General features: G+C 37.1%; 1 protein-coding gene across 14 annotated transcripts; it reads right to left on the bottom strand.

Annotated features, from left to right (window-relative positions):
- Window positions 1-4,270: 4,270 nt before the first annotated feature.
- Window positions 4,271-10,794, bottom strand: LOC147512785 (uncharacterized). Of its 14 annotated transcripts, none has more exons than XM_086595790.1 (8): window positions 10,486-10,794; window positions 8,899-8,976; window positions 8,350-8,785; window positions 6,979-7,122; window positions 6,012-6,880; window positions 5,812-5,876; window positions 4,923-5,109; window positions 4,271-4,397 (listed from the first exon to the last, which is right to left on the bottom strand). In XM_086595790.1, the coding sequence occupies exons 5-8, from the start codon at window positions 6,139-6,141 to the stop codon at window positions 4,288-4,290; spliced, it is 492 nt and encodes a 163-aa protein (XP_086451916.1). In that variant the 5' UTR covers window positions 6,142-6,880; window positions 6,979-7,122; window positions 8,350-8,785; window positions 8,899-8,976; window positions 10,486-10,794; the 3' UTR covers window positions 4,271-4,287. The 14 variants fall into 14 exon arrangements, 13 of the variants coding, with proteins under 13 accessions (XP_086451916.1, XP_086451913.1, XP_086451914.1 ...); XM_086595787.1 differs by having other exon boundaries at window positions 10,593-10,794; XM_086595788.1 differs by lacking the exon at window positions 10,486-10,794 and adding an exon at window positions 9,399-10,472.
- Between the last annotated feature and the right edge of the window lie 1,358 nt (window positions 10,795-12,152).

Below are 12,152 nucleotides of genomic sequence, written 5' to 3'. Positions count from 1 at the left end.
GGCACGCCTTGAGCCAGGCATAGTAGAGCATGCGCACCTGACAAACTTTTCGTAAGAAAAGTCCAGTACTGTTTTTCTTTCTCTCGACCTAAATTTTGGCCAAGTAAGAAAAACGCAAACACCCTTTTTTCCTCCTTTTTTCTCTATATTCTCCACCTCGGTGAGGTTTTAACACATAAAACCAAGCCAAACACATCCAGCAAGAAGCACTAGCTAGTCTTCAAAACATATACAAAAGCTCGCTGTTTGCCCCGAAGGGCCGGGCCATGCCCACAAAGGGCTCTAATCAAACATGTAGGATTTGCAGCAAGTCCAAACAGTGTTGGAACTTAACTCCTGTGACAACTTTCGTCAGCATATCAGCAGAATTGTCATGGGTGTCCACTTTCTCAAGTGATACATCACTATCCTCAACGACATCCCGTACAAAATGATAGCGGACATCAATATGCTTGGTCCGAGTATAACGAACCTAGTTCTTCGCCAAATAAATAGCACTCTGACTATCACAATACAAAGCAACATTGTTCTACTCAATACCCATATCATCTAGAAGACCTCAAAGCCATAATGCCTCTGCCACTGTCATATACTCTGCCTCTGTAGTTAGGGCTGGAAATGGTACGGGATGCAACCCGAATCCGACCATATCCGAATCCATATTAATGGATATGGTTTCTATGTTTGTGACTAGAATCCGACCCGAATATCCGAAAACCCGAATTATTTTAATAAGATTTATATTTTGATGCCTAAAAATTAATTTATATCTTACATTTATATATGAAAATCATTAAAATAGTGTATTTTTTTGTTTTTTTAATGGATATGGATATCCGAAATCTGACCCGAATCCGGATGGATCCAAATATGGTAAAGAGTTTTGAGTGAAAATCCAACCCGAACCCGCTCTATTTCTAGCCCTATCTGTAGTAGATAGAGAAACTGTAGCCTGTAGCATAGACCTCCAACTAACCGGTGCACCATGCATCATAAGCACATAACCAGTAGTCGATCGTCGTCTATTTAGATCACCTGCATAATCTGAATCCACATAACCACTGATATAACAAGTACCTCCACCATAAACTAATCCCACATCCAAGGTTCCCTTCAAGTACCTCAATACCCATTTCACTGACTCCCAATGCTGCTTCCCAGGATTTGCCATACCTGCTTACAACGCTGACTGCCTGTGAAATGTCCGGGCGTGTGCACACCATAACATACATCAAACTGCCTACTGTACTAGCATAAGGAACATGAGCCATATGCTTTTGTTTCTCCACCGAAACTTAGCTAAAAGCCTAAAATGCCCAGCTAAAGGAGTAGAAACCGATTTTGCATTCTCCATACCAAATTGAGAAATTACTTTCTGAAGGTATTTCTTCTGAGATACAACTATCCGTCGATTCTTCCTATCTCTGTCAATCTCCATGCCAAATATCTTTTTAGCTCCACCCAAGTCCTTCATCTCAAAACAGAGTTAGGTTGAGATTTCAACTTGTCAATCTCCACCATGCTTTTGGAAGCAATAAGCATGTCATCCACATAAAGCAAGAGATAGATGAATTCATTACTACAAAGCCTACGAAAGTAAACACAACAGTCATACTTACTTCGGGTATACTCATGTTGCATCATGAACGTGTCAAAGCGCTTGTACCATTGCCTAGGCAATTGCTTTAAACCATATAATGACCGGTTCAACTTGCACACATGATCTTCTTTCTTAGCAACAACAAAATCTTCAGGTTGTCTCATATAGATCTCTTCTTCCAAGTCTCCATGCAAGAAAGTAGTTTTCACATCAAGTTGCTCTAACTCCAAGTCGAAGTAAGCAACTAAACTCAATAATACACGAATAGAAGTATGTTTGACCACCGGGGAAAATACCTCATTGTAGTCGACTCCTTCCTTCCGTAAGAAACCCTTTGTTACCACTCTTACCTTGTACCCAGTATTGTTAAACTCAGGAAGGACCTCTTTCTTTCTGAACACCGATTTACTGCCGATAGTCTTTTTACCCTTTGGCAATAAAACAAGGTCCCATGTGTGATTTTTATCAAGAGATTCCATCTCTTCCTGCATAGCAATCAACCAATCTCTGTAATGAGCATCTCTAACAGCTTCCTTGAAGCTATATGTCTCATCATCTTCAATATTCAGTGCATATGCCACTAAATCCACCTGACCATAATGTTTCACCGGCTTATCGTGCCCATACTTGTGTACTTCCTTAACTTGTTTCTTTGGCCTAGGGTTAGCCACTACAAGTTCATGGATGCTCATGCTCTTCTTTCACTACGTTCTTTGCGTGGTTCCATGATCCGGTACCTCATCATGAACCAACCAGGTCATCTCCACATCGGAATGACTCAAACTTCGGTTTGAACTTCTATAAATTAACTCACCATTCTGCCCAGCTTTTTCCGGCTTACTTAAAGATAACACGAAAATCTCATCAAAGGTAACATCTCTGCTGACCAAGAATTTGTGGTCTTCTAGACACCACAATCTGTATCCATTTACCTTATTTGTGAAGCCCAAGAATATTGCCTTCTTAGCTCTAGGATCTAGCTTGTTTTCCCTCACATGGTAGTAAACAGTCGATCCAAACACTCACAAAATACTATAATCAGCTGGGTTACCTGACCACACCTCATAAGGCATCTTGCAATCTATAGCTAGAACTGGTGACCTATTATACAAGTAATTCGCCATGGACACTACATCTGCCTAATACTCTTTGCCTAGACTAGCATTAGACAACAAACATCTCGCTTTTTCAAACAAAGTTATATTCATCCTCTCTGCCATCCCATTCTACTGAGGCGTGCCCCTGACTGTCCAATGTCTGGCAATACCCTGTTACGCACAAAACTCTTGGAAAGGCCCATAGGTATACTCGGTACCATTGTCAGACCGTAAAGTCTTTACCTTCCTATCTGTGCGATTCTCAACCTTTGCCTTCCACTTCTTAAATATCTCAAATACTTTATCTTTCATTTTCATCATATACACCCACACATAGCGAGTATGATCATCAATGAATGAGACATAATAACGGTTACCTCCTTTTGAAACCACTCTGGAGGGTCCCCACACATCCGTATACACATAATCAAGGATACCCGCCGTTTTGTGCTTGCTAGAACTGAACTTGACTCGACACTACTTCCCATGGACACAGTGCTCACAGAATCTCATGCTTGGTTTCTTCAAGTCCTTCAAGAACCTTTGCTTGCACAACTCAGACAAACCTTTTTTCACTCATATGCCCTAGACGCATATGCCACATCTTAGTGCACTCAGACTCATCACTACATGCACTCACTGCTACATTGCCTATCACCATACTACCCATCAAAGTATACAAGGTTCCATGTCTTTGACCCTTCATGACAACTAAAGAGCCACTAACAATCTTTAGGACTCCACCTTCTCCCACAAACTTGTGGCCTTTGGAATCCAAGGTACCAAGAGAAATAAGGTTTTTCTTTAGCTCAGGAATATGCTTCACATCGGTTAAAGTCCTCACTACACCATCATGCATCTTGACCTGTATAGTTCCAATTCCTACCGTCTTACACACTACACCATAACAGGCTATTTGCAACGGCAAAAAAGCGTTGCTAATAATTTTCGCAACGCTTTTTAAGCGTTGCAAATATGGCGTCGGTAAAGTGTTGGAAATATTTGCAAACGCTTTAAAAAGCGTTATAAAACGAAATTTCAACGCTTAAAAGCGTTAAAACGTAACTTTCCAACACTTATGATAACTATTTCGTACACATTTAAAACCTTTGCAACGCTTTTTAAGCGTTGGTAATTTGTTCAAATTTTTACCAACGGTTTATAACCGTTGCAAAGTTTAGTTAATTTTAAAAAAAAATAATTTAAAATTCGTTTGTAACAGTTATAAACCGTTGCTGATGGGTTGCTAATAAAAAAAAAAAATCTCATATTTTGTAGCGAGACCAGCTAAACCAATTAATTGAACAAGCATATTCAACATAAAATTCTCAAAACATCAAGTCATTCATTTCTCAAAACATCAAGTCATTCATTTCTCAAAACAGACATAAAATTCATTCCCCTCGATTCTAAAACAACTACAAAAACAATACCACATATCGCCACGCTTCAATCAATTAAGAAGCAAAGCAGCTCCCTTTACTCCCGAGGCGGCTTTGAGTACCTAAAATCATTTCCCATTTTCAATAAACTATATATAAAACCAAACAACTAATATAAATAAAGGGAGCTTGCTTGTTTGTTTGTTTATTATATACCTTCTCTGAAATTACTCTTGAATCTGCGAGGAAGATGACGAAGATACTGCATCCTTCCAGTTCCAGTAGTCTTCCTTCGAATAGCTTTCACACTCCGGTTATCTATTAAACCAAATTATTATTATTAATAATAATAATAGCAAAAATAAAATAACAATATTTTTAGATCGCTACATTTTCGATCGACTAGTTGGTAAGCACAAAGCGAGAACAAACGACTCTTACGTAGATGGAAACAATAACAAACAACTCAAAACAATAACAAACTCACCAAACCAGTCTTCCCCAATACCATGCAATGTAGGGGTACATGAACGAATTTTTGGTAGAAAACTAAATTATAAAAAGATCCTAAACATTAACGTCGAGCCACATTGGGTGGCTAGTGGTTACAAGGAATTTTTCTTTCTAAAACTTGAAAGATTGAAGTTTCATTTGTGCCAAGAGACAAACAAGAATAAAGTCATGGAATAATCATACCAATGCAGCATACAAGTTAGACGATTGAGACAAATTAGTCTTAGTTCATGTGTGTGGCATCACATCAAGGCTCAAAATCTGTTTGCACTTTTCACAAACAGATTGAAATTGTGTTTGCAACAACTAAGAAGGAGAAAAGATAGTTACCGCGCCAGTTGCAACTGTAATCTCCGAGTAGATGAGATTGACGGGTGTGGAGCTGACATGAATGCCAAAAAATGATGCAGGGGTTGTACACGCTCATCTTCAAAGAACAGTTCACAGTCAGCATTTTGGTTGGGACCCCTGTGGCATCTGATCCTTCCCCAAAATACAAATTATTTACTGTCAAACTCTGCAAAAGTAGATGTCCCCTTAAATCAGAAGGGAATAGGACATAAGTTGTACAGTGAGTTTCATCTTAAATTCTTAATCCAGAACCAATGACAATAGATAGACCCAATATCATACGTACGTTAAAAAGGAGAGAACACTAAAACCAAGCATCCACAACACTATTAGGTAGAAGATGCTGAAATAAATAATCAAACGTATACTATTTACAATATACTCTTTTCGTAACTACAACAAAGATTACTAACAAAACTGAAAAAAAATGTTTTAGCATAATTATAAACAACCGAGAGAATACACAATACTTTCAAATCTACATAAAGCAGAACAGAGAGAATTATATATGGATTTAAACATATGAAGAAAACTTGTATTGTAGCTCGATTTCTTTATAGTTCAATATAGTACAACATCTTCACTATTAGAGTGGCAAAAAAATTTACAGAGAAATTTTTGCAGATCAAACCAAATTAGCCGAACTAATTGACTGTTCAACAATAGAAAAATCTAAGAAATGCCAATCAATAAGAACATAACACAAACAATATCAGTTCTCTTTCCAAAACGAATATGCTAGTTTGATACTGACATACTGGACAATGCTAACATTAATTAATCAGAAAAAAAAAAAAAAAAAAAAAAACCTAATAAAAATGAAAGAATGTTCGTAACATCGTCTAGGAAAATGAGTTTTGAGAACTACCAGATCAGGAATTTCAGGAAAGATGGTTTTAGAGATTCCCAAAGCAGTGCAGTCTGCTGGTGTACCTGTGGGAAAGAATGGTCGTGAACATCCTAACGTGTTTGATGGAAATATAACAAGAAGAGCTCATTACAGCTCGTCTGCAGAAAACAAAATGCTAATAGCAAGGACGGGAAATTAAAATGAACAACACAACAAACCAGAAACTGCGAAAGCTGTTGCTCCTTCAATTTCAACTCGATTGGCAGAAATGGTATTTTGCCATGTAATGCTATGACTAACAGCAGATTTTTCCCTGGTGAAAACAGATGGTAACATGAGAATAACCATAACAATGACAACAACTCAATGAGTAATTTGCTTACCATTTGATATAATTTCGCTCAGCCTCCTCATCCAACAAACTCTTAGGTGTTATCTACTCCAACCCAGAACATCGATCAACTGACTATCATATGTTCATATCTGTGTAATGGCATGATGTAATGCATAGAATCAGTATGTACTTTCATGTATGAAAAGGCAATCATGGCTTTGTCAGCATACATGACCCTCAAGCAGACCTCCAAATCTCCAATGTTCCACCCATTCCTCCGAACACATTTATATCTTCAACCAACTTCCTCGAAAAATTTCTACCAAGATAGCAGATGGAAGAAAGTATTTCATCAACCCCTCCCCCCACCATCCTTTCGAAAAACAGAACCCAAATCCATGCTGCTGACACAAAAATTATTGACAACCCAATGACCCTGACTCCGGTTGTGCACGCGAATAGGGAAACCCGACAAACGGTACACAATCCTGAACTTGAACTAGACAACTAAATGCATGCAGGGACTCAAACAACAAAATAGCAAGGCAGTATCCTCAACCAGAAACAGCTTGAGTGATGGCTAATCTGGCCCATTCTGCAGATTCCTTAATCAAATGGTCATCTGATGACAAACATTCATTTAAAAATTCCCTGCTTGACACAGACAGCTGAATTAGCGGACCAGCATGACTACCTAGAGTGTCCGCCAAATCTCCCAGTAGCCCAACTGCAGTCTTGGTCACCGCATCATCCCTGATTAAAAAACATTACGATATCGGCAACAACACCATCAAAGACATTCATACATGAAACTATGAAAGAAAAAGAGGATAGACTTTAATATTACTCACATGTCTTTCTCCTGATACAAGCTGTCCAAGAATTGGAGAATGTGAGGTGCAAAAGGCATCAATAGTGGTGCCTTCGCAGTACTTTTAAAGCCCTGAAGAATCCCTGAGTAAGCCTCCAAGATCCCATCCTAATCTCAGACATGCCTAAACACGGTAAAGTTTGAAAAACGAACCATGTTTTAGTATGGAACAAAAATACAATTACAGAAAAATATAACAAATTTAACCATAAGGCTGGGCAGCATAAAGTCGAGGTAGAGCCTCGATATTGTGAGATAAAGAATGAGTTGCTTTTGGAAATGACTATAATTGCACTATATTTCTCAAACCAGTCATAAGTGATTCATTTAGAGGCGAAAAACATATCTGGTCAATGTCTTTGAGTATTGTATTTCCAGTGCATACACAAACAGCTTATTCAATTATGTGAGAAGAAGCCATGGAGCCATTTGGCAACTATTATAACTAGAACTAATATTTTTAATATAAATGATTTTGACATAAGCCATTATCAAAAAAATATACCAAACAACCAAAAACATATCAGTTTTTTATTGAATTACTAAAACAAATATGGAAAGAGAAAAATACTAAAACTAAAACTAAAACTAAAACAAAATAAGGTAACTCATTTTAAGAGGAAAGCTCCATGCTTTTTGTTTCTCATTCTTAAGCTAGTTTTTTTTTATATATATATGAAAAATAAATCAAACAAATGATTTAGAGATCAAGCACGATACAAATTGCTCCGCAAGCCCCATAGTTTTTTTGTTTTTTTAATGGATTATCTCATTTTGAGAATGAGATAATGGTTTCTAAGATTTTTTACCAAACAAGTTCTTTTATACCCAAAATCAATTATGATAATCAAATAGATTATTGGTCATGTAATGGATTATCATAATGGCTGCCAAACAGCCCCCATATGTGTTGACTGCACACACCAAAAAGAAGTCAACAGCTACAAATATAATGTCAGGTAATTAAATAGGTAGCATAGAATCCACAAAGAAAGTTTAAGACAGGATTTCAATAACTAACAAGAATTTGAAGCAAGCTTATTGTGAAGACCAATGAGGGTCACCCTATGGAGTGTAATATAAGGTAACCCTGTGGATTGTTCCCATTGTAAAAGGGTGTCAATGCAGTACTATCTCCATAAAAATCTAGTGATAAGAGCATGTCAGAAACTTGCAGCATGGAACCTACATTGATCAAGTTTTTGGCCACAGAGGTGGTTTTTTCTTGCAAATACTAAATATAACATAATAGTCAGCTTTGGAAACTCTAAGCTGATAGGAAGTAGCAAATCACTAATCATATGATTTTCATTTTTTTAAGAACTGAGTAAAATGTTAGGTACTTTCGAACCTAGAAAATGCTCAAGGCATTTCTCATGTCTCCATGACTCAAAAACCTTACAAATGCTGTTAAACCACTCTTGTCTACATTAAGCCTAGTACAAGTATCATCAAAGGAAAATTAGCATCAGTTGTACAATTATGCCAAAGGAGACAGTCTACATTACACACTTAACTACTAACCTGTTATATACAAAAAACATTACTAGCACACGGTCCAGTGACAAAGTAAAAATAAGGAATATATAAGTATATAACCCGATGAAGTTAAAAAACAAAGAAAAACAAACAGAGGCATACGCTCCAGCTTCAGATACAAGCTTAAGACGCTCAGTGACGTGAGTAGTATCAAGTGGAGCAAAATGATGTTGAGTACATCTTGTCTGTAGAGATGGAATTTTCTTGTTGACATGGTCACCTAGTGTTCTTTTTGCATTTCTCAATCACTACATTATAGCAAGTTAGCAACCATAAGTTTTAAAAAACAAAAAAAACTGCGGTAAGTCAATAACCAGTCAAATAGTAAGAGGTATAGACGTATGGCAATGTAAGAGAGCACCTCTTCTTCGAGCAAATTGCAAATCATTTGTCATTTGCATCTGCCGCATCCAGCAACACCTTCACCAAAGCCTTTACACTGACAATAGTAGGAGTGGTTGTCAATAAATTTAAAAAGTTTCACAGCACACACCATCTCCAAGAAATCCATTTAGAAATCACTGTTTTTTCACTGCAAATTAAGATACACAGGCATTTTCTAGTCTACATCAAGAAGAAAGGCCCTTGAAAACCGTATCCGTGGGAGCTCTCCAGGACCTCCAGACCAAATTATATATCAACTGGTGAAGGTCTGCTGTCCACAATTGGAGAGATAGATGCTGTGGGTTCTGGTTAAATGTAAACACAATATTCCCGTTACAAATTGATAAATAATAATCAACTTCTCTAAGGACTTTTTCAGTAAGAAGTCCAACTCTTTGACACTAACGTTTCAGTCATTTGAACCAATAGACGAGGAAAAAGTTCACAAATTTCCATTATTCCACACCAAATACTTACTGAACAATCACATTTGACTTGCATGGTATCCCTACAAATGCGCAAAATTCTCTTGGTAAGAATCGGACTTGATATGTGGATCCCTACCAAAGAAGACGCAAACAGTCGACGCTTTGTAGCCATTTTAAAATTCCAAAGTTGTCTCTGTGTTCTTGCCTTCTTTTTGTAGGGAGTTTGGTAGCAATACGATTTACCGTCCTAAAAACAACCCCAGTTGGCCAGTTCTAATTCAACTTCTATTGGGAAACTTTGGAAAATCTGCAGGAATAACATGCACAAATTTTTCTACATATATAATTTCTATCCATACAGATACTATTTATGTAATTAAAAGTACATACTAAAAGTAAATCAAATGATTGATATCAACGGAAAACAAGTTTATCAAAAAGCTAATTTTATGGAAGATTACTAGACGCCTCTAAGCAACTCTCACAAGAGCTGTTTCTTAGCAAGCCTACTAAATATGGAAGATTAACCAAAAACCAAAAACCAAAAACCAAAAACCAAAACCCACTTCTTTGTCTGAAAAAAAAACCCATAAAAAAAGGATAAAATGCTTGGATTTCCCAAAGCAACACAATTTAGATGTATATGACCGTGATATATTTGCCTTTCTAGCACTCTTAATAAGAAATACATGTGAGAGATGTTTCCATTTCTGTGTTAGGAGAGGAAATCGACCACAGGTTCATAAAGATCAAGCATTTAGATTCTGGCAAACAATGACTCTTCCCCTTAAAATACTATAAATAATAGATAAAATGTAGTTGTGGAATTCGATCAAACAATGATTTCAATCAAACTACAACATTAGAAGGTTGGAAACTTCAAACAACAACAAGTTTGCAAAACAAACACAACACACAAAACAAGTACGAATATGCAGGAATAACAACTACAAAACCTCAGCACGGTCAAAGGGGATTCTAACCTCGAAAGCAAGGGCCTCCCTCTTTGAATCCTAAATTTCTTAAATCTAAAAAACAACATTAGAAGAGTTGCACTAGATTATCCAACTAAAACTCAAAGTATCTCCCTTTGGAAATGAATCCAGAATGTCCATTATTCCACACCAAATACTTACTTAACAGTCACATTTAACTTGGCAAAGCTTTTCCTACCAAAGAAGACGTGGACTCCAAGACGTTTTGCAGCCATTTTAAAAGTCCAGAGTGGTCTATGTATTGTTACCTTCTTTTGTAGGGACTCTGGTGGTTTTGAGATAATTGATTGAATGGCGGGTGTGTCACTTCAATGCGGAGACTGTGGGGTCCTATTAAAATCAGTAGAAGAAGCACAAGAACTCATTTCCCATTCCAATTTTACTGAATCTGAAAATTAGGTTTTGAGGAGTGCGAAAATAATGCGGCGGTGAGAGAGGGAGAGAGGAGAGAAAAAAAAAAGTTATGTTTTATATTTCGATTTTTTTCGTTTCTCTCTGTTCGCGAAATTTTTAAGTTTGTAACACTTCTCCAACGCTTTTTAAGCGTTAGCAATTAATTCCGGAAATTCACCCAAATAAAGAACGCTTTCTGGCATTGCTAACGCTTAAATAAGCGTTGGAAACTTACTAACGCTAAATAAGCGTTGCAAATAAAAAAATGTGCGTGTTGCAAATATCCTATTATGGTGTAGTGACAAGCAACGTCATTACCCATCAAAACGGAACCACCATCAATGCTCTCATAAGAAATAAACCATTTTCTATTCGGGCACATATAGTAGGAACACCCAGTATCAAGAATCCATCTTTCGGCCATATAGTCTTGTGTGGACACACAGAGACTCATATCATCCCCTTCATAGCCTGAAGCAAAACTTGCCTCAACTTTAGCCTTACCTTTCTTTTTACCATTGTTCTTGTTATCTTTCTTCGGGTGAGGACAATTACTTGTGTAATGTCCATTTTCTTCGCAATTGTAGCACTTCACATGTTTCAGCGGCTTCTTTAACTTGAACCTAGACCTCTCATTGCTTATAAAGGCATTTTCATACGACCTTCCTCTTGCCATTAGCCCTTGTCCTGCATCAATGCTATTCTCAACTCGTGTCTTCTTCATCAACTCATAAGAAAGAAACACACTTTGAACTTCGTCAAGATCAACATCTTCTCTGTTCATAAAAGTAGTCATTAGATGATCATAGCTTTCGGGTAAAGAGAATATTAAACATGTCGCTTGATCCTTATCATCCATTTTCATGCCAACATTCAAATAATCTGCGAGGCGTCAACGGAACTCACTAACATTGTCACAGCCCAAATTTCTAAACAATTACAAAGTGAATATTTGAAATATAAATATCTCAAACATCACTATGTTCAATTGTCTAAAAACCCAGGCTATATGGCCAGGTGGATCTGACACATGCCAAAACCGAAAATCCACATCATAAAGAATCAACTTAACAACAAATCTCCAAAATTCCTCAACCATCACTTTATTAAAAGACTTTCTTCCATCCCAATAAAAACATCAAACAAACTTAAAAAAAAAACAGTTTTCAACATTGTATTCTCATGTCATATGAATATGTAGCCTACGTTATTACATCCTTCCAATAATAACAGACCTAATAAACGAACTAACGGACTGCTCCATGCAAGAATCCAAATCACACACCATGGTTCCACTGCCTTCCACCTATGTTCCCAAGAACACACCCACGTTGCCAAAACAAAGCAAACATGGGTCAGCAAAAATGGAATTTGCTAGTATGAGTAGACTAACCACATATAAACATTTCCAGTCT

The sequence above is a fragment of the Coptis chinensis genome, chromosome 3, assembly GCF_015680905.1.
Source record: "Coptis chinensis isolate HL-2020 chromosome 3, ASM1568090v1, whole genome shotgun sequence".
Taxonomy (NCBI): Eukaryota; Viridiplantae; Streptophyta; class Magnoliopsida; order Ranunculales; family Ranunculaceae; genus Coptis; species Coptis chinensis.
The sequence above is the reverse complement of the archived record's forward strand: the minus strand, read 5'-3'. Positions and strand labels throughout refer to the sequence as shown.

What these genes read in the sequence shown, in the direction of transcription:
- LOC147512785 (XM_086595790.1), bottom strand. Translation starts at nt 6,141, where the DNA reads ATGGTTATTCTCATGTTACCATCTGTTTTCACCAGGGAAAAATCTGCT. An exon ending in AACAGCTTTCGCAGTTTCTG is followed by an intron (nt 5,877 to 6,011) that starts GTTTGTTGTGTT and finishes TCTTTCCCACAG; the next exon opens with GTACACCAGCAGACTGCACT. An exon ending in TTCCTGAAATTCCTGATCTG is followed by an intron (nt 5,110 to 5,811) that starts GTAGTTCTCAAA and finishes CTACTTTTGCAG; the next exon opens with AGTTTGACAGTAAATAATTT.